Here is a 22757-nt window from a genome sequence, read left to right as displayed (position 1 = left end):
CAGAACTTCCTTCCTGTTAAGACTGAACAATATTCCATTGTATGGACAGACCACATTTTGTTTATCTATTCATCCACTGATGGACACTTGGGTTGCTTCCGTGTTTTATCTGTTATGAATAATGCTATTATGTTATGAACATGGGTGTACAGTATCTCTTCGGTCAAGACCCTGCTTTCAATTCTCTTGGTTATATGCCCAGAAGTAGAATTGCTGGGTCACACTGTAATTCTATTTTTAATATTTTGAGGAAATGCCATATTGCTTTCCACAGCAGCTGGACCACTTTGCATTCCCACCAACAGAACACAAGAATTCCAATCTTTGCCCATCCTTTACCAACACTTGCTGTTCTGTTTTTCTGACAGTCACCATCCAAACGGGTGAGAGGTGGCATCTCACCGTAGTTTTCATTGTACAGGTCTTCCACCTCCTTGGTTAAGTTAATTCCTAAGCATTTTTTGCTTTTTGATGTTCTCATAAGTGGAACTGTGCCTGAGGGAGGCAGGGAGCGCCTGAGACCTGCTCTTGGTGGTGCTAAGGGGGAGGAGGCTGCCGCGTCGTTTCCTACATTAAAGGGCTTGAACCTTCTGCCTTCGGGAGACATCTGTGGACCCCGCCTCCCGTCCATGGCCCGCAGTGAGCTGCTTCACGGGAGGGTCTCGGCTTCCCCTCACCTGTCGCACAGGAGCACACCTGCTTGTACGTCAAGAGGTCAGAAGACCAGCGTCCTAACCCGAAGCTGCTCTTGAACTGAAAGTGAAGCAGCAGATGTGCGCACGGGTCCCTGCCGCGCCCCTACCTCATGCCCTCCGTGGACTGGTGGCGGTGGTTGCGGCAGAGCTGCGGCATGCCCAGCATGGCCTCGGTCAGCACGGCCAGGAAGCCCAGGCTCTCCACGAAAAGGGCCGAGTCGATGGACAGGTAGGTGACACAGCCCGCCACACCGGTGAAGGCCAGGACACACTGCACGTAGTCCCCAAAGCTGTCCCAGTGCCAAAAGTGCTGGGGGTCGAGGTCTAGGGCAAAAGGGAGAGAAACGTGAACGAGGTGTGCAGGCCAAGGTCAGTGGGGGAGGACGGGACCGAGTGAGGAGGCCAAGGTCAGTGTGGGGAGGACGGGACCAAGTGGGGAGGCCAAGGTCAGTGTGGGGAGGACGGGACCGAGTGAGGAGGCCAAGGTAAGTGTGGGGAGGACGGGACCGAGTGAGGAGGCCAAGGTCAGTGTGAGGAGGACGGGACCGAGTGAGGAGGCCAAGGTCAGTGTGGGGAGGACGGGACCGAGTGAGGAGGACAAGGTCAGTGTGGGGAGGACGGGACCGAGTGAGGAGGACAAGGTCAGTGTGGGGAGGACGGGACCGAGTGAGGAGGCCAAGGTCAGTGTGGGGAGGACGGGACCGAGTGGGGAGGCCAAGGTCAGTGTGGGGGAGGACGGGACCGAGTGAGGAGGCCAAGGTCAGTGTGGGGAGGACGGGACCGAGTGGGGAGGCCAAGGTCAGTGTGGGGGAGGACGGGACCGAGTGAGGAGGCCAAGGTCAGTGTGGGGAGGACGGGACCGAGTGGGGAGGCCAAGGTCAGTGTGGGGGAGGACGGGACCGAGTGAGGAGGCCAAGGTCAGTGTGGGGAGGACGGGACCGAGTGGGGAGGCCAAGGTCAGTGTGGGGAGGATGGGACCGAGTGGGGAGGTCAAGGTCAGTGTGGGAGGATGGGACCGAGTGAGGAGGACAAGGTCAGTGGGGGGAGGACGGGACCAAGTGGGGAGGTCAAGGTCAGTGAGAGGAGGACGTAAACTGTGGGCTCCATCTGCCTCCATTACGGCATTTCTGAAGGAGACTTGATACAGATATTAGCTCCACATAAAAGACACTAAAATCCTTAAATTCTTCCTAAATAGTCTGAGAGTGTACTGCGGGCTGGTCCAGAGCCTCTGGAACCTCTCTCCTGGTTAGAATCCCCATTCCTTCCCTCTACAACTTTGGATTAATTTTGTTTCTCCATTTCCTCAGATGTAATAGAGGAACAATAGTTCCTACCTCCTAGGTTGTTTTATTGGTTAAATGAGTTTATCTTATGAATCTCAAAAGTACCCAGCCCATAGTAAGGGCCCAGTAAAAATGTACGATATCACCACACACTCAGCTGGTACGATGTTATCGTTTGCCGCACAGACGTGTCCTGCCGACACCAAGTTCACAAGCACTCACACAATGAGCAGTTCACACGAGCTTCCTGGGCTCGGGCAGAGACACGCGGGGGTCCTGGGCACAGACGTGGTGGCCGGGAAGGTCAGGGAACGGGGATAAACACGGAGGGAGTCGGGGAGGGCGTGACGTGCCGAGCCTGACCCCGTCCTTAGACTGGTAAGGTCCAGAGCCCGGCACCCCTTCGGGAAAAGGCCCAGCAAGGGCTGCCAGCACGGGCGAGGCCACCAGGAGTCGGCCGTCCAGGGGCCGGGAGGCGCCGTGGGGGAGGGTCCAGGCTGCACCACACGCCCTGTCCCCCACATCCAGGTCTCCCACTACCTAACCCCACGTGAGGACACCGTGGGCATCGGAGCTGGGAAGGGGGAGGGCAGGCAGGGGCGCCAGAGGCGGAATGGACACGGCCTGCGGCTCTGAGGTCCCCTCCCCGAGGACCTCAGGGTCCTGAGCCTGGCTGCTCCCTGAAGAGGCCCCGGCTGCAGTGTGTGGCCCTGCGTGTGTGGGGGCAGGACACGGAACAGCGGGCCCACGCACAGGCGTCCCAGACAGAGGGCCCGAGAGGGTGTGGCAGGGCAGGACGCGCAGGCCTGCCGAATTAGGTCCTGTCTTTGTGCCCGAGGAGCAGGGAGAACACGGTCAGGGCTGAGAGCTCGGGCAGGACAGGGACGGCTGAGGACACCAGGTGAGTGTGCGGGGACTTCAGAAAGCTGGGTCTGTGGTCAATCGATCGGAAGCCTTTCTATCCTAGGTTCTCCGGGAGCAAGTCAGTTGGCAAATGACTACCAGAAAACCCATGTCAAACAGTTTCTGAGAAGAGACCGAGGTTGGGCCCCTACCTTCATTTGCAAAAATTAACTCAAAATGGACCAAAGACTAAACATACTAGATAAAACTAGAAAACTCTTAGAAGAAAATACAGGGAGAAAGCATCATGACACTGAGTTTGTTAGCGATTTCTTAGATACACCAAAAGCACACGCAACAAATGCAAAAACAGATAAATTGGACTACATCAAAATTTTAAACTTCTGTGCTTCTAGGCAAAAAGCTCCTTGATATGGGTCTTGGCAACGATTTTTTGGATATGATTCCAAAAGCACAAGCAACGAAAGCAAAAATAAACAAGTGAAATTACATCAAACTAAAAAGCCTCTGCAACTCATAGATATAAAGAACAAACTAGTAGTTATGGTGGGGGGGTGCGTCCAATACAGGGGTGGGAGGGTGCAAGGTACAAACTACTGGGTGTAAGATCAGCTACAGGGATGTACTGTACAACACAGGGAATATAGCCATACTTTGTAAATGGAGCGCAACCTTTAAAAACCTAATGGAAAAAGAAAAAGCTTCTGCAGAGCAGAAGAAACAATCGGCAACACAAAAAGGCAAACTATGGAATCGGAGGAAATATTTACTACCTTATAAGGGGTTAATATCCAAAATATATACAGAACCAGACCACTCAACATCCAAAAACAAACAACCCCATTAAAAATGGGCAGAATGGGACTTCCCTGGTGGCGCAGTCGTTGGGAATCCGCCTGCCAGTGCAGGGGATACGGGTTCGAGCCCTGGTCCGGGATGATCCCACATGCCATGGAGCAACTAAGCCCGTGCGCCACAACTACCGAGCCTGTGCTCTAGAGCCCGCGAGCCACAACTACTGAAGCCCGTGCGCCACAACTACCGAGGCTGCGCTCTAGAGCCTGCAAGCCACAACTACTGAGCCCACGAGCCACAACTACTGAAGCCTGTATGCTAGAGCCGTGCTCCGCAACAAAAGAAGCCACCGCAATGAGAATACCGTGCACTGCAACAAAGAGTAGCCCCGCTCGCCGCAACTAGAGAAAACCCGCACAGCAACGGAGACCCAACACAGCCAAAAATAAATAAATGAATGAATAAATTTATTAAAAAATAAAAAAAAAATGAAAGTGGGCAGAGGAATTGAATAAACGTTTTTCCAAAGAAGACATAAAGTGGGCGACAGGTACATGAAAAGATGTCCAATATCACTAATCATCAGGGAAATGCAAATCAGAACCACAATGAGATGTCACCTCACACCTGTCAGAATGGCCATCACCAAAAAGACAAGGAATAACAAGTGTTGGCGAGGAGGTGGGAAGAGGGAGCCCGTGCACTGCTGGTAGGGATGTAAATTGGCGCAGCCGCTGCGGAAAACAGGATGGCAGTTTCTCAACAAATTAAACACAGAATTACTGTATGATCCAGCAATTCCACTTCCGGGCATACACCCAAAAGAACTGAAAACAGGTACTCGAAAAGATATTTGTACACCCAGTCCTGAGGCTACAGGACGTCAGCGCGAGCTTGGACAGAAGAATGGTGCCCGGAGAGGGGCCATGCCAGAGCCACGGCATCTCTGCCCACCCCCCACCCGCAGGGAGGGTCAGGCCTGGGGCTTCACCTTGGCTTCAGGGAGGCCGCAGGGGGCCCACCTGGCCACCTCCGACTTCTCACTAGCTCTCTTCAGGCCATCCCGGGCCCCTGGTCTGCCGGTCCACATCCCGCTGTGTCACAGGCAGGTTCTGCAAAGCCGTTGTAGCCAAAAAACCATCCACACAAATGCCAGAAACGGCACAGCTAAGGTCAAGGTCACCCCACGGGCGCTCGGGGGAGTCCGCATCCTGTCAGCCCCCTGCTCCACTGACGCTGAGGACAGCACCCCTCCCTGCGTTCACCACGACGGACTCCCAGGAGGGACACGAGGACCAGAAGCGGGTCAAGACGGGGGGGACGGCGTCCGTGGGAGCGCGGAGGGGCCGGGAGCCCCGCTGCCACCTCCAGAGAGCTCGCTCACATGGCTGCCGTTCGCCAGAGCGCGTGGCTGTATTAAGTCTGTCGAGCAATCTGCGTTTACGCTCGAAAACACAAAGCTGCATTTTATGGAATTAAGCTCATCTGTGGCAGAAAACACAGCCTCTTGGACACATTTGTAAAGAATTCCTTTTGAAAGCAAGGACTATGTACAGGCACATGAGCCCCCAGCATGACGGACAGATCGGCCTCCTCCCATCAGCCTGGCACCAGCCAGGGGGCCCTGGGCGGGCGAGCCGGCAGGACGCACAGCGCGCGCCAGCTCCCGGGACTCGATGCTCAGGAAACTGCCCCCTCCGAAGGATTAGGCGCCAACAATTCACTTCGAGAACCCAGGAGACACGGCCCTTCTCACTGTGACTCACTGTGGTGACCTGTGGAAATGAGCGTAATTCCTGCCGTTCAGGTTTATAAAACTTCAACCACGTGGGTCAGAGTCCAACAGCAGCGCTCAGGCATCACAGCTGTCAAATTCTCATCCGACAGCCCCTCGCGCGAGCATCCACTGCTGTGGTGGTGACGAGGGTCCGGGCTGCCCACCACAGCCACTGCAGTCGCTGGGATGCGCCCCTTCAGTAAACCCGACCTGAGACCCGCACCCACCTGCTGCAGCTGAAGTGCTGTCCCCGCGCAAGGACCCCACTCGGAACCAGCCGGCAGCCCGGGCGAGTGGGTGAGTGAAGCGGGCGGGCGCAGAGGCGTGCGGGGTGGGAGGGGATGTGAGGGCGGCCCAGCAGCGCCACCGGGCCCCGCGTCTGAGTGCGGGGGGCTTGGAAACAAAAGCTCATGCAGCTCGCTCCCAGGTCTATGCTCAGGAAGAGGTGGGACCAAGTACGCATGTTCTGAACGAGTAACTCAAGGTGTCTCCTCAAAAGGCCCGAATGACTGTAACAGGCAGCATCACCAACAAGCATGGACTCCGAACGAGGTGGAAAGCTGCCCAATTCAACAGCACTTGGCCGCCTCAGAGAACAAGATCCAAGAGGTCGATGCCTCCAAGGCCACTGCCGCACGGGGACCGCCGCACGGGGACCGCCGCACGGGGACCGCCGCACGCCCTCCGGGGGGTGAGGACAAAGGTCCCTGAGAATGGGAAAGGGCAGGAGAAAGTGTGGCTCAGAGGAGGTGGGATAGGAGCTAGTCATCGGGGACAGAGGACCTGTGATGATCGATGCCCACTTCCCAGAAGTCTGTCTCTGCCTGTATCACAGGCAGGGGAATCGTCTCTTCCAGGAGCTGCGTTGACCACTGTTTCTGAAGTTCCAGGGAAACGTGGCAGCACCCGGGAGCACCTGGCCCTTTACGAGATACAGCAGTGAACTGCCAGAAGAAGGAAAAAGGACCCTCACGTGCATTTTCACAAAAGTTAACCACGTATCTGAGATGAAAGAGGAAGGCAAAGTGTGATGAGATCAAGAAGATGAGAGCTGGGCTTCCCTGGCGGCGCAGTGGTTAAGAATCCGCCTGCCAATGCAGGGGAGACGGGTTCGAGCACTGGTCCGGGAAGATCCCACACGGTGCGGAGCAACTAAGCCCGTGCGCCACAGCTACTGAGCTGCACTCTAGAGCCTGTGAGCCACAACTACTGAGCCCACGTGCCACAACTACTGAAACCCGCGCGCCTAGAGCCAATGCTCTGCGAAAGAGAAGCCACTGCAGTGAGAAGCCTGTGCACTGCAACGAAGAGTAGCCCCCCGGTTGCCGCGACTAGAGAAAACCCACGTGCAGCAACAAAGACCCAACGCAGCCAAAAATAAATAAAATTAATTAATTAAAAAAAAAAGAAGACGACGAGAGCCCCACAGATGCCCAGCTGTGTTTCCATGGCAACAGCGTGACTTGATGCGCGTGGGCTTCAGATGCGGTCACTGTCCCTCTCTGTGGCCCATCCAACCCCATCCAAGCCTGTCAACTCACTCAGCCTATGATGTTCCCTGAAAATCAAGGCACAGGGCCTTCCTAAAAAATAGGCACCGGTAAGCCGAGCACACCCTAAGCCGTTTACCACCAACGGAGCCATCGAAGGGGGGCCCCCAGAGCAGCAGGGGGACAGCTGGTGCCCCTAGCGGGGAGGGCGTGGGGATTCCCTGGGACACCCACAGTGGCAGCTCGCACCAGAGCAAAGGAGCGGAGGGAACAGCCCGTCACAGTCACCACCGCCCTGAGAAGAAAGGTTAATCATCCTTCCACTCTGGCAAATTCCAGGCTGTAGGACAGGAACAAAAACCCATACTAGCTGGGCATTCACACCTAAGCGGCTAGCGGTGCTTAGAAGAATACAAAGGCCGGAAAAGTGAGAACTGAGCTGCCACTTCTCTTTCCAGCCAAGATGGGGCAAAGGGGCCACATTTACTCTCCCAAACAACCAAAACACGGTCAAAATACACGGAGTTTTGGACCAAAAATGGGCAAAATACATCCTTGTAAGACCCTGGACACTGGGCGTGAAGGACAGTGACCTCTGAGATGGGAAGCAGGCGTGGTACACCCCAACCTGTCCCAGTTGTACCCGGCGAGTTCCCAGTAAGACCCTGGAAATTGGGCAGCGAAGGACAGTGACCTCTGAGATGGGAAGCAGGCATGGTGCGCCCCCAACCTGTCCCAGCTGTACCCTGCGAGTTCCCAGTAAGACCCTGGACATTGGGCAGTGAAGGACAGTGACCTCTGAGATGGGAAGCAGGCGTGGTGTGCCCAAAACTGTCCCAGTTGTACCCTGCGAGTTCCCAGGACACGGGACAGGAAGTGGGCCCCTCACAGCCAAGCCGGCAGACAGCCTGGGTGAACGAGCTGGTCTGGGAATGAACAGGTGGGGTGTGCAGGTCTCGGAGCTGGAGGGAGGGCCGTGTGGGGGCCAAGGGCCTGCAGAATGGCCCTCAAGGACTCGGCGGGGCCCCCACCAGCGAGGGAACCAAGGGGGTTCACATTAGCATCCCTCACCCCAGCCAGCCTGGGAAACCTCAAAACACACAGGCGTTAGGCAGAGCACAGGGGCAACTTGCCCCAGCAGTAGGGAACAGACTGGGCACTGCTTTGGTTCCGCTGAACTAATCTTAAAAGCAAGATCTAAGAAGATCAAACTGGGACGTCCCTGGAGGTCCAGAGGTAAAGAATCTGCCTTACAGTGCAGGGGACGCACGTTCGATCCCTGGTCAGGGAACTAAGACCCCACATACCACGGGGCAACTAAGTCCGCGTGCCACAACTACTGAGCTCACCCGCCTCAACTTAGAGCCCGTGAGCTGCACGCACTACAGAGCCCACACACTCTGGAACCCATGCACCACGACTACAGAGCCCATAGGCCCCGGAACCTGCGTGCCACAACTAGAGAAGAGAAAACCCACATGCCACAACTAGAGAGAAGCCCATGCACCACAACGAAACATCCCGCCTGCCTCAACGAAGATCCTGCGTGCTGCAACTAAGACCTGATGCAGCCAAAAATAAACAAGATAAATAAATAAATCTTTTTTAAAAATAAGAAGATCAAACTGTTTCCAAGTTACTTAACTGCACCCTAGAACAAAGCTCAAGAAAATCTATAGGCTCACAAAAATATCCATCACTCAGCAAAGTAAAATTCACAATGTCTGGCATCCAATCAAAAATGACCATTGGGGGCTTCCCTGGTGGCGCAGTGGTTAAGAATCCACCTGCCAGTGCAGGGGACAAGGGTTCCAGCCCTGGTCCGGGAAGATCCCACGTGCCACAGAGCAACTAAGCCCGTGCACCACAACTACTGAGCCTGTGCTCTAGAGCCCATGAGCCACAACTACTGAGCCCGCGTGCCACAACTACTGAAGCCTGCATGCCTAGAGCCCGTGCTCCGCAACAAGAGAAGCCACCGCAATGAGAAGCCCGCGCATCACAACAAAGAGTAGCCCCTGCTCGCTGCAACTAGAGAAAGCCCGTGTGCAGCAACGAAGACCCAATGCAGCCGAAAATAAAATAAATTAAATAAATCAATTTAAAAAAATGACCACTGGAAATGGTAAATAAGTGGGTGAATATATATGATTTTTTTCTTATCATTTAAATCTTATTAATAGATAAGTGACTATTTAAACAAAATAAGAGCAATGTAGCATGGGGCTTTAGCACATGAAAAGTTAACTGTATGACAATTACACTAAGGTAGGCAGGGGATAAACAAAAGTATGCTTTTCCCTAAGATCAAGAACAAAGCAAGTATGCTCACTCTTACCACTTCTAATCAACACTGCTGGAGTTTCTATCCAGAGCAACCAGGCAAAAAAAAAAAAAAAAGAAAGAGAAGGCATCCAGGTGGGAAAGGAAGAAGTAAAACTATCCCTTTTTGCAGATGACATGATCTGCATCATGGATTAGATCCATTAGAATGTATAAATGAGTTCAGCAAGGTTGCAGGCTATCAGATCAATATACAAAAGTAAATTGCATTTCTACATACTAGCAATGAACAATCAGAAACTGAAATTTAATAAACAATACCATACATGATACGGTAATAAAAAAATATGAAGTACTTAGGGATAAATCTGACACTGTGCAAGATGGGCACACTGAAAACTACAAAACATTGCTGAGGGAAATGAAAGCAGACGTAAGTGGAGAGCTACACGGTGCTTCTGCGCTGGCGTCTCAACACTGCTGTGGCGGGAGTCTCCAAGACCATCCCCAGGTCCGATGATCTTTCAGGAGGAGTCACCCAGCATGTCTCCAGAGCCACAGCCGTGATGATTATACCACAGGATATAAAGCAAAATCCACAAAGGGAGGGGCAGATGGGGCGGCGTCTGGAGGACTCCAGGTGTGAGCTCCCAGGAGCCTCTCCCAGGACCCTCCCTCGGATGAGCTTGATTCCTCCAGCAACGGACGATGACCAGGGAAGCTCATTAAGGACTCGGTGCCCAGAGCTTTTACTGGGGGCTGGTCACGTAGACACCCTCTGCCTAGCACACACCAAAATCCCAGACTTCCAGAAGGAAAGCAGGTGTCCAGACAGCTGAAGCACAGAAAGCCCCTCTCATCGTTGAGAATGACGGGAAGTATGCCAAACTCCAAGTTCCCAGACGTCAGCCAGGGGCCAACTTGGCAAGCAGGCTTTCCTAAGGACAGCAGTCCCAGGCCTCCTGTGTTAACACTTTCTGCACAATCATAAAGATGTCGATTCTCCCCAAATTAATCTATAGATTCAAGATAATCCCAATCGAAACCCTACCACACTTTTTGTAGAAAATGACAAATGGATTCTAACATTCATATAGAAATGCAAAGCACGTAGAACAGAGAACCAAGCTGGAGGACGGACGCTACCTGATTCCAGGACTCAGCACCAAAAAGCCACAGCGATCAGGACAGTGGGTGCTGGCACGGGAATCGAGAAATAAATCAATGCGACAGAGCAGAGTCCAGAAATGGACCCCACACACAGACAGCTGACTTCTGACAAAGATGCAAAGGTGATTCAGTGGGGAAAAAAGACGGTCTTTGGACATCCATGTGCAAAAACAATAACGTTGGAACCATACCTCACACCGTGAACAAAAATTAACTCACAGATAATTAGATCACAGATCTAAATGTAAAACCTAAAACTGCAAAACCACCAGGGAAAAAAAAATAGGGAGAAACCTTTGTGCCCTTGAGTTTAACAAAGATGCCTTAAACCTGACACTAAAAGCACAACCGATAAAAGAACAAACTGATAAACTGGGCTTCATAAAAATTTAAAACTTCTGCTTGTCAAAAGAAACCACTAAAAGAATGAAAAGACAAACCACAGACTGGGAGAAAATACTGCAAACCATGTACCTGATAAAAACACCTGTATCCAAACATTAAAATCTCAAAATTCAATAAGAACAATTGTTAAATTGACAGAAGATTTGCATACTTCACCAATGAAGATATAAGGATGACAAACAAGCACACGAAAAGATGCTCGACATCATTAGTGAAATGCAAGTTAAGACAACGATGAAATGCCACCACATACCTATCTGAATGGCTAAAAATTTTTTTTAAAAAGGTCCATACAAAGTATTGATGAGGATGCAAAGCAACTGGAATTCACACACTGCTGGTGGGAATGCAAAATGGTACAGAACTTCGGAAGACAGTGCAACAGTTTCTTAAAAAATTAAACATACACTTACCATATGATCCAGCCAGTCCACTCCTAGGTATACACCCAAGAGAAAAGAAAGCATATGTTCATATAGAGACCTGGACGCAAGGGTTCATTCACAGCAGTTTCATTTGTAACAGTCAAAAACTGGAAACGACCCAAATTTCCATCAACCAGTTAATAAACACACAAATTGTAGTGCAACCATATAACTCAACAGTAAAAAGGAATGAACTATTGATATACTCTACAACCTGGACAAATTTTAAAACAATTATGCTGAGTGAAAGGAACCAGACAAAATAGTACATACTATATAGTTCCAGTTCTGTCAGATCCTAGTAAACGCAAACGAATGTCTAGTGAGAGAGAGCAGATTAGGGCCTGGGGGTGAAGAGGAAAATTTGGGGGGTGACGGTCATGTTCACTGTCCTAATTTGGGTGAAGGCTGTATAATGCCCAACCTGACCAAAACTGCACACCAAGTGCGCCCGTCATGTGCTGATCAGACCTCAGTAAAGCTGCTAAAAGAAAACGGAGCTGCTTAAACAGGGCGGGAGTTCAGAGGGGCGCGAGGAGCGAGCCACGCGGCAGGGGGACAGGCCCTCCGTCCCAGGAAGCCCACCCCCACGGCTCAGTGTTCGGAGCTGCACATGGGGTCGATGAGAACTGGTGCAGTTTCACCTGCCATTCTGCTTGCATGAGGGAGGGGGTCTGCTTCCCAGTTCAGAGGTTAAGACTGAGGCCCCTCCCAGGTCCCGGACCAATTGTCACTGTCACTCGGATGCGAGGAGGGGTCTGCGCATCCTCACATGAGGGAACTGCCAGTGTCCGGACCCCACCCGGACTGCAGCCCCGGCGCACAGGGCCTCACCGACCCTCTGAGGGGCTCCTCCCACCACAAGCCAGCCCTCGGCCACTTCCCACACAGGCTTCGTCCAGGTCACGCAGCCACGAGAGAACAGCTGGAGCCCGTCCACTCCTCTGCCTTCTGATCTTGCCGCAAGTTAAGGAAGCCCTCAGGGGCTGTGCTCTCAGCACATCCTCGGTGCGACGGTCGAGGACCAGGCAGCCCCGGAGGGCAGCGCCCAGGAGGCTCCTGTGGACCTGACTCTTCTAACTGCTGGCTGTTACGCAGGGGCCAGGAGAGGAAGCACGGGGGCAGCTGCAGGGAGGACACACGCGTCCCGGGTCACCTCCCGCGACGGCAGGGCCAAGAGAAGCTCTGAGAGACACTAAACCAGAGAAATCTACAAAACAAGCATCACTCGGCTCCCGGGAGAGGCCAACAAGCACATGAAAAGATGCTCAGCGTCACTAATCGTAAGGGGAACGCAAGTCAAAGCCACAGTGAGATGTCAGGTCACAGTTACTATGGTGGCAAAAATAAACAAGACAAAAGTTTTGGTGAGAACGTGGAGAAACTGGAACCTTCATACACAGCTGATGGGGATGTAACATGGCGCAGCCACTTTGAGAAGCAGCCTGGCAGCTCCTCAAATGATTCCACATGGAGTTACCACAGACCCAGCAACTCTACTCCTACGTAAATGCCCCAAAGAACTGAAAACATATGGCTACATGAAGCCTTCCTACGAACGTTCACAGCAGGACTATTCACGACAGCCAAAAGGTAGAAACCACCCAAATGTCCATCAATGGACGAGCGGATGAACACCATGTGGTCCAGCCATACAGTGGAATATTACTCAGCCTTAAAAGGGAAATTAAGTACTGACACATGCTCCAAACTGGACGAATCTTGAAAATATTATGCTCAGTGAAAGAGTCCAGACACAAAGGCACACACTGTGCTACCCCCTGATGTGAGGTGTCCAAAACGGGCAAAACAGCTGCGTGGTTGGCAGGGCTTGGCCTAAGGACATTGGGAGGTGTGGGGTCTCTGTCTGGGGTGACAGAAATGTTGTGTAATTAGACAGTGGTGATGATTGCACAACATTGTGAATGTACTAAAAAACCCTGAATTGTATACTTTCAAATGGTTAAAATGGATTACTTTGTGCCACTTTTATCTCAACTTTAAAAATTTTCAGGGTGCGTTTATGGTATGTAAATTATATCTTAAAATAAATTTAATGTGTAATCAAGTTTTTCATATATATGATTTGCTTTCCATAGAGAGATACAGATGTAAATACCCACTTTAGTAAATATATTTTCTAATGCTGAAATTAAAAATAGTTCTTTTAAACCTCAAGTTTTAGGTGCTGTCGTTGGAATCCTGGACAACTTAAAATCCATTCAGCAACCCATCTACCCATCAACTGTAACTGATGTGTTGCGGTGAATTAAATCAAGCAGTAGGGAGAAAAAAGTAGGAATTATATAAGGAAAAATGTCAGCTGAAGATACCACTGGGTAGATATAGAAAGCATGAAATGAAATTTGCAGAGTTTAGTCAGAAAAAGTTAGAGGAACACAGAAGCTGCTTAATCAAAAGTAGATTCCCGATCTGTAATCAGATGTGACCAAACATTTTTTCTACTTCTTTAGAGATTCCTATGTCAGAAGATTTTCTCATTAATAATTAAAAAAACGAAGCTAACAAAGAAGAGAGGTCTGGATTCCCTTTCAGAAAAACTGGTGCTGGCCCAGGCACAGGGGAGGGCGGGCACCCCGACTCCTTAAAAGGAGCCATACCGTCCTCCCCTGGGGCCCCCGCGCCCTGCTGTGCCGGGACTGTCAAGTGCAGGTGCAGGCGTGAGCAGACGGTGCTCAGAGAACAGGAACACGGGCAGAACACCGCCAGGAGGAGGCCCGAGGAACTGGAGGTGTTAACATAAACTGCACCCCGTCACCATTTCCGCAGCGAGCCCCAAACTCAGGCAGGATATGCTTCCTCCCGGGATGTGGGGATGTCCCGGGATGTGGTTTCCAGACAAGAAGGCAAGACTTGAAGACAAGGCGTTGAGAGCTGAAGGGAGGTGCCCAGGACTGGGGGCCGAGCCGTGTGTGGCCTCAGATGCAGCCAGCTCACCTGCTCCCTACCTGCCTCTAAAGACACCTGACGGTGAAGAGCACATCCCTGAAGCTTCCCAATTATTGAAATGTTACTCAGAAGGTCTGAGGCTTCCCTGGATCCACAAATCCATCCCTTCCTCGTTCAGTCCCATCACTTCTGGGTTAAGACGTGATTTACCATTTGGAGAATCTGCACCAGGAGACTGTGTGGCAAGAAAGACTCGGTTTCTTAACGGATTGTGTTTTTATGCTCCAAACGAATATGGAAGGCATCTGGCCTAAGAGGGTGTAGACCGGCCACCGGTGAGAAGAGCAGAGACCCAGGGGAGGTTTCTGAATGCGGCTCCAGACACAGAAGCCGCTGCGCCACGGAGCCGACCTGGGTCGCCGCACTCAGCCTGGTGCTTTCCTTAGTGAGAGAAAAGCAGGAACAGCGCGCAGACACCCCAGGTACCGCCACACGCAACCTGCAGCCGTGTCCGGGCAGCCCTTCCTGGGCCTCTGCTCCGGCCGGCACACGGGGCCCTCCCCAGGCAGGATCGCGGGTCCTCACCGGGTACCTGCGAGGGACACGCACCAGCCGGCCGGCCCAGGAGCCCCCTGCGCCCCCAGCGACTTTTCTAGAGCGCACTCCCTCCAAGTGGGGCTCCGCTGTACGTAAACTGCACCTCCACGGAGTTGATTTTTTAAAATACACAAACCGCTCACCTATCTCAATGCAACAACTTGGTCCTCTCAAATCGTGAGGTCACATTTCAAAGAGGAAGGAGGCTTCTGGGGACGCTGTGGGCACTGCCCTCTGACCCCGGACGCCTGGGCCTGGCCGGCAGCACGGCTGACGCCGAGGCCGGTTTGCTGCCACCGGACTGGGCTGTCGGGTCCGCTCCTCGCGTCGCCGTCCAAGGCCATGGAAAACAGGCACAACCGGCACCACCGCCTCCCGGGCCCGCCACGGGGGCCCGGACCCGTCCCGCCCACAGCCCGGGGCCCGCCCCTCCCATTAAAGCCGAGACCCTATTCACCACGGGCAGTTACGGCTCCGCAGCAACTGACGCTCAATCCTGGCCTGGCGGCCCGCGCGCGCCCCCGTGCGACCCGCTCCCGGGAAGACACGAGTGACCGCCGGAGGGCCCCGTGCGCTCCGGCCCCGGCCCGTGGGGAGAGCGCGCGAGCCCCGGGGCGGGGACACCACCAAGGGGGCTCCCCACGCGCCCCACTCCCGGGGGCAAGGCCACCCTCGGGATGGCCCCGTTCTCAGAAGACCCTCACGTGCCAACCTTCCATCCCTTCAAAGCCCTGGTTCAAACTGAAACCCGGCTCTTAACCCCACCGCTGTCTCATTCACCCGTTTATATGACTCTGAAGTACCCCCTGGGCCCTGGGACACAGCCCTGACCTCCGAGCCCATGTCCAGGGCTCACCCTCCAGCAAAGAACGAGGGAGCACAGGGCCATCTGAGAAGGCCCAGGGCACGGCCCGGCCGGGCTCCAGATAGGGGCTGACCTGGAGGGAAGCCCACCCAGGTGCGGACCCTTCCTGGCCCCCAGCTTCACTTTATCCAAATGACCAGGGACGACACAGGACTCAGCGAGGGTAGCCAGCGATCTGGTGCACGAGTATAAATGCCCTCTCAGCCTACAGAGCCTGGCTCACCTTTCGAACCCACCTTTCATCCCGTAAGCGCTCGTCCAAAGCAGGCAGGCCACGGCCCAGAGACTCAGAGACCCAGCCGAAGGCCCCACCGACCCCCTAGCTGGGCAGGACTGACCACTGAGAGGGGACACACCCCTCATTCAAAAGTGCTACCTGGGAGGTGAGCTCATCACGTCCCAAGGCGGCCCCGGGCAGGGTGAGCCTCCCTGTGGGTGCTGGCTGGTTGGCCTTCCTGGCTCCTGGCTGCAAGAGGCTTTTTGTCGTGTCCCGTCACACCTCCAGGCCCCACTGCTAGCTTCTGCTCGGACAACGAGAGAGGCCAGAGGCTGACGGCCTGTGCTCCCTGCTCTGCCAGTCTGCCCAGCGAGCTGGTCACTGGTTGACCGAAACAGCTCTGTGCTGAACCACGGCACCCACATGGCTGTACCCAGCTGGACAAGCGCCAGAAAGGCCCTGACCCAGGCAGACTGGGATAAATCGTTTTCCCCAAATCAAGACAGCAGCTTCACTTTAAAAGTGAAGCTTTAAGGCTACTGCTCAAAACGGAAGGAAGGACATGGCCTTCCAGTAAGGCGGAACTTCCAGGGCGCCCACGTGACAGTAAACCCACAGAGATGCTCAAGTGCCCTGAGTTCCCCGTAAGTAAAGAAACACGGAAAAGCTCGTGCCCTCCTGGCCCGAAACACCCTCTGTAGTTCAGCAGCAGGGCTTCCGTCGGGTGAAACGCAGCCAAGGGGACGGGCCGTCCAGGACAGGGGCGTGAGGTTCTCCACCCCCTGGTGTGAGTCTCTGGAACCGAGAGGCAACTATTTGGGAAAAGAGCCTGGACGTGGCCTGCTTCCTGCCCTGCCCCCGAGTGATGACAGCATCACCCCAGGTGGGGGCAGCCCAGAGGGGCCCCTCCCCACAGCCCCCAGGAGCAGCAGGTACAGAATACCCCTCCTGCCTCAGTGCGCTCATGGGGTGGAGGTCCCACAACTGGAGGGGAAGCCGGGAATACCAGGGGCTACAACCCCCAGTGCCTGCACTTAGAGCACTGCAGTCACCCCAACAAGGGCCACCGCTGCCCGGCCTCCAGCTCCAGAGCAAGGGTTCAGAGGGTCCGCCCTGGAAGTGGAGGGGTGAGAACAGAGCGCTCCACAGCTCCCCCCAGAGGGGTACCTTGCTTGGAACAGGCTCAAGCCTAAGGGCACAGACACAACAGGTAACCTGCCGGAGGGGCACGGACGAACACAATAGGTAACCTGCCGGAGGGCAACTGAGGGGAAGCTGGCCGTTTATCAGACAGAGGCAGCAAGAGCCGCCCTCCTGGACACAGCAACTGTCAAAGGCGGGCCTCAGGCCACCCCTGCCTGCCTTTAACTGGATCAGACCTTGGAGTGCTGCGCGAGGCCTAGGCCGTTATCAAAACCAACAGAGCAATCAGTTGTTAATCAGTGGTGGCAGACCCCGGAGCAGCTTAACAGGGGGGCCAAGGAGAGTCAAAGACAGCAGGTCCACAGCCAGCCTGGCGGGGGAGGGGGGGAGGGACTCTAAGAGGGCAGCCATCCAGCCAAGTCACTAAACACACAGACACCAAACAGGCCCCCAAGCAGGGTGGGGTCAGCGTCCAGAGTTGCTACAGTATTTTACCTCAAACAGCCAGTTTTCAACAAAGTATGTATGGAAAGTGGCCCATACACAGAAGAAGAAAGAAAAGAAAAAGAAGGAAACATTGCTTTTGAAGGGACAGAACCATTGGACTCAGCAGAAGAGACTTCAAAGCAGCCATTACAAATATGTCCAAAGAACTAAAGGAAACCATACATGAAGAATGAAAGGAAGAAGTATACTGACAATGTCTCATCAAACAGAGAACAGCAATAAAGAGGTAGAAATTACTAAAAAGAGCCAAATGAAAATTCTGGAGTTGCAAAGTCCAGTAACTGAGGTAAAAAAAAAAAAGCACAATAAGGGGCTCAACAATAGAGCTGAGCTGGTGGAAGATTCAGCAAACTTGAACACAGATCAATAAAGATCGTGCATCTGAAGAAGAATGAGAAAATGGAATTCAGAAAACCGAACAGAGCCTCAGAGACACACAGAACAATAGTCAGTGCACCAACGTGTGTGTGACGGGTGCACTGAAGAGAGGAGAAAGGAGAGGAAAACAGCCTAAGAAATAGTGACCGAAAACTTCCCAGATTTGATGAAAATATCAGTCTACACACCCAAGAAGCTTAACAAGTTCCAAAAAGGATAAGTACAAAGAGAACTACACCCTCACGGAGTACCACAGTCTGAGTGTTGAGTGCCAAAGAATAAGCAAGAGAGGGGGTTCCCTGGCGGTCCAGTGGGTAGGCTCCATGCTTTCACTGCCAAGGGCCTGGGTTCAATCCCTGGCCAGGGAACTAAGATCCCGCAAGCCGAGTGGCACAGCCAAAAAAGAAAAAAAGAAGAAAGAAATCAGGGACTTCCCTGGTGGTGCAGCGGTTAAGCATCGCCTGCCAATGCAGGGGACAAGGGTTCCAGCCCTGGTCTGGGAAGGTCCCGCATGCTGCAGAGCAACTAAGCCTGTGCACCACAACTACTGAGCCCACGCTCTGGAACACTCGAGCCACAACTACTGAGCCCGTGTGCCACAACTACTGAAGCCCGCGTGCCTAGAGCCCGTGCTCTGCATCAAGAGAAGACACCACAATGAGAAGCCCACGTACCGCAACTGAGAATAGCCCCTGCTCACCGCAACTAGAGAAAGCCCATGTGCACCAACGAAGACCCAATGCAGCCCAAAATTTAAAAAATAAATTAACTTAAAAAAAAAGAAAGAAATCAGCAAGAGATAATGAGTAACATATTTGAAATGCAGCAAAGAAACTGTCAACCAAGATTCTTACATCCAGCAAAACTTTATTTTTTTATCCTGGCTGCACAGCTTGTGGGATCTTAGTTCCCCAACCAGGGACTGAACCCGGGCCCTCAACAACGAGATCGTGGAGTCCTAACCACTGGACCACCAGGAAATTCCTGCAAAATTTTTTTTTAAAACAAGGGCAAAATAGAGACATTTCCAGATAAAATAGAACTGGGAGAATTTCTTGTTAGCAGACCCATCTTACAGGGAATACAAAAAATAAGTTCTTCATGATGAAAGAAAGAGACATCAGGCAATAATTATAATCCACTTGAGAAAAACAAAAAGTATAGGTAAAGGTAATTATGTAGGTAATTATAAAAGACAGTATATGTGCGTAGTTCTTCTCCTTTCCTCTCTTAACTGATTAAATAATTAAGTTAGTATAAGTCTGAAGTAGATTCTGGTAAGATGCATATCATAAGCCTTAGAGCAACCACCAAGAAAATAACATAACATAATATAATATAATGTGATATAATGTAGTATACACACACACACACATATGTATGTGTGTCTATATATATTTAAGGCTCATTAAAGGAATTAAAATATTACACTAGAAAATGTTCACTTAATACAAAAGAAAGCAGTAAAGAAGGAACAGTTGGGGGTTAGGGTAGACATGAGGATAGAAAACAGAAACTGAAATGGCAGGTGTGAATCTAAACATATCACAATAACATTAAATGTGAATGAATTAAACAATCCAATCAAAGGGCAGAATTGCCAGAATGGGTTTTTTTAAACGATCCACTATATGCTGTCCAGAGGAGACATACTTTAGATTCAAAGATACAAAGAAGTCAAAAGCAAAGTGGAAAAAGATATGCCATACAAACAGCAATCATAGGAGATCTTCAGTAGCTACACTACTGTCAGAAAAAAGTTGACTTTAAAACAAAAACGTCACTAGAAATGAAGGAAAATTTTATAATGATAAAAGGGCCAATCTATCAGTATGATAAAACGATGAACATATGCACCTAACAACAGTGCCCCAAAATATAAAAAGCAAAAACTGACAGAAGTGAAAAGAGAAACAAATAATCTAAAGGTAATTGAGGATTTCAATACACACTTTTAGTAACAGACATAACAACTAGACAGAGGAAAAAGGGAAGAGGAGACCTGACCACACTACAAACCTAACAGACACCCCTCCACCTCCACCTAACAGCAGAATATACATCGTCCTGAAGTGCACATGGAACGTTCTCTAAGAGAGACCATCAGCCAGGCCATCAAACAAGCCTCAATTTTAAATGACTGGAATAGGGACTTCCCTGGTGGTGCAGTGGTTAAGAATCCACCTGCCAATGCAGGGGACACAGGTTCGATCCCTGGTCCAGGAAGATCCCACATGCTGAGGAGCAACTAAGCCCGCGCGCCACAACTACTGAGCCCACGCTCTAGAGCCCGCAAACCACAACTACTGAGCCCGTGTGCCACAACTACTGAAGCCCACATGTCTAGAGCCTGTGCTTCACAAAAAGAGAAGCCACTGCAATGAGAAGCCCGCGTGCCACAACAAAGAGTAGCCCACGCTCGCCCCAACTAGAGAAAGCCCGCAGCAGCAACAAAGACCCAATGCGGCCAAAAATAAATAAATAAATACATTTATTTTTTTTAAATATAAAATAAAATAAAATGACTGGAATAATACAAAATATGTTCTCCAACTACAATAGAATTAAATTAAAAATCAATAACAGAAGGAAATTTGGGGGATTCACAAATATGTGGCAATTAAACAACAAACTCAAAAATAACAGATGAGTCAAAGAAGAAATCCTGAAGGAAATTTAAAAATATTTTAAGACCAAAATGCAAACAAAAACACAACATACCAAAACTTACAGGATGCAGCTAATGCATTCCTTACAAGGAAATTATGGCTGTAAATGCTATATTTAAAAAGAAGATCAACTATACGTCAACTTAAAAAAAGAAGAAATACCTCATCAATAAATTAATTCTATCTTAAACTAAAAAAAAAGCAAACTAAACCCAAAATAAGCAGAAGGAAAGAAATAATAAATACTAAAGTGGAAATAAATAGGGACTAGAAAAACAATAGAGAAAAACCAACAAAACCAAAAGTTGGCTCTTTGGGGGAAAAAACCAATTAAATGGACAAACCTTGAGCTGGAAGAACCAAACAAGAAGGAGAGAGAAAGGGAGGAGAGTCGAATTACTGAAGTCAAGAATTAAAGAGAGATCATTACCACCAACTTTACAGAAGTCAAAAAGATTATAAGGGAATACCAAGAACAATTATATGCCAACAAATTAAATAACAGATTAAATGGACAAATTCTAAGAAAGAACTTCTATTGAAACTAACTCAGGAAGAAATAGAAAATCAGAATAGATCTATAACAAGTAAAAGACTGAATTAGTACTTTTAAAACTTCCCACAAAACGCCCAGGCCCAGAGAGTTTCACTGGATAATTGTACCAAACATTTAAAAGAATTGGTGAACTTGCAACAAGCAGTAAATAAGCCCCACAGATCTAATGCACAGTAGAGTGAATACAGATAACAACACTGAATTATAATCATCAAACTTGCTAAGAGACTAAAAGTAATTATTCCAACTACTAAAAAAAAAAGATAATTATGTAACATGATAGAGGTGTTATCACTCCATGGCTATCATATCACAGTATACACATGTATCAAATTAACATATACACATTTAACTTACATAATGTTATATGTCAAATATATTTCAATTAAAACATTTTAATTAATAAGGAATTGATAGCAAAGTCTTAAAATTAAAAAAAAATAGAAGAGGAAGGAACACTTCCCCTTCCTAACTTACTTTATAAAGCCAGTTCTATCCTGATACTAAAACCAGTCATCACAAGAAGAAGGAAAAAAAGAGACCAATATTTCTTACGAATATGGACACAAAAATCCTCCACCTAATACTAGCAAACAGAATCTAGCAACTTATAAAAAGGATTATACATCATGATCAGATGAGATTTATCCCGAGAATGCAAGGTTGGTTCAGCATACAAAAATCCATCAATGTAACACACTATAAAAGCAGAATAAAGGACAAAACCACGCGATCATCTCAACAGACACAAAAAGCATCTGACAAACGTAAATATCCTTTCATGATGGAAAAACTCAACAAACTCAGAACAGAAGGGCACTTGCTTAACCTGATAAAGGGCATCTCTGTAAAATCCACAGCTAGCATCATACTTAATGGTCAAGGACTAAATGCCCTCTCATTACAATCAGGAGCAAGACAAGCACACCTGCTCTCCCACTTCTGGCCACAGGGCTATTAGGCAAGAAAGAGAAATTAAACGCATCCAGATCGGAGAAGAAGGAGTAACACGACCTCTAACTGTGGGTAACAGAATCTTGCATATAGAAAAGCCTCAAATAGCCACTAAAAAACGATTAGAATAAATGAGTTCTGCAAAGTTGCAGGACACAAGATCAATATGTGAAAATCAATTTTATTTCTACAAAGAAACAATGAGCAAAACAAAGTGAAATCAAGAAAACAATTCCATTTACCACAGAATCAAAAAGAATAAAATACTTTGGAATAAATTTAACGGAAGAATTCCAAAACTTGTGTTCCGATCATTTCTCTTTCTTTCCACCTCTCCATGCCCCTCCCTCCCTCTCCCCCCTCCCACACACGCAGGAAATGGGCAGGTTTCTAGGAGCTACTTCATGCTCGAAAACAGCAGGTGTGGCTGGTTAGCTGGCTGCAGCCTCGGCCACACTGGGTGGATGATGTACCTGCAAGGTGAGGATGCAGCACAGATGGGAGCAGAGACAGAGAGGGACGAGCTGCAGAGGAGGAAGCTCATGCAGTGTGGTACCTACCCAGATGTGACCGCCTGGGGGGGGTTCATGCAGCGTGGTACCTACCCAGATGTGACCACCTGGGGGGGAGCTCATGCAGCGTGGTACCTACCCAGATGTGACCGCCTGGGGGGGGGCTCATGCAGTGTGGTACCTACCCAGATGTGACCACCTGGGGGGGTCTCATGCAGCATGGTACCTACCCAGATGTGACCACCTGGGGGGGCTCATG

The 22757-nt window shown here is 50.4% G+C and overlaps 1 protein-coding gene and 1 long non-coding RNA gene across 20 annotated transcripts in view; one reads left to right on the top strand and one right to left on the bottom strand.

The window, feature by feature from the left end:
• Positions 1-22757, bottom strand: part of SLC66A2 (solute carrier family 66 member 2) — a 49930-nt gene that overhangs the window by 12745 nt on the left and 14428 nt on the right. For 3 of the 4 annotated variants that reach the window (XM_033406163.2, XM_049698595.1, XM_033406165.2), the window contains one exon: positions 803-1019. The exons of the other annotated variant lie outside the window; for it this stretch is intronic. In XM_033406163.2, the coding sequence (XP_033262054.1) occupies positions 803-1019 (217 nt within the window). The remainder of the gene's footprint in view (positions 1-802; positions 1020-22757) is intronic. 4 annotated transcript variants of the gene reach the window in all.
• Positions 977-1894, top strand: LOC125961321 (uncharacterized). 16 transcript variants are annotated; one of them, XR_007471906.1, is made up of 4 exons: positions 977-1106; positions 1186-1454; positions 1573-1651; positions 1768-1894. It is a non-coding gene; the product is annotated as an uncharacterized LOC125961321 (long non-coding RNA). The 16 variants fall into 16 exon arrangements; XR_007471909.1 differs by lacking the exon at positions 1573-1651 and adding an exon at positions 1494-1572; XR_007471896.1 differs by having other exon boundaries at positions 1494-1651.

The sequence above is a fragment of the Orcinus orca genome, chromosome 15 (genome assembly GCF_937001465.1).
Source record: "Orcinus orca chromosome 15, mOrcOrc1.1, whole genome shotgun sequence".
Classification (NCBI taxonomy): domain Eukaryota; kingdom Metazoa; phylum Chordata; class Mammalia; order Artiodactyla; family Delphinidae; genus Orcinus; species Orcinus orca.
This window is presented reverse-complemented; position numbering and strand designations above follow the sequence as displayed.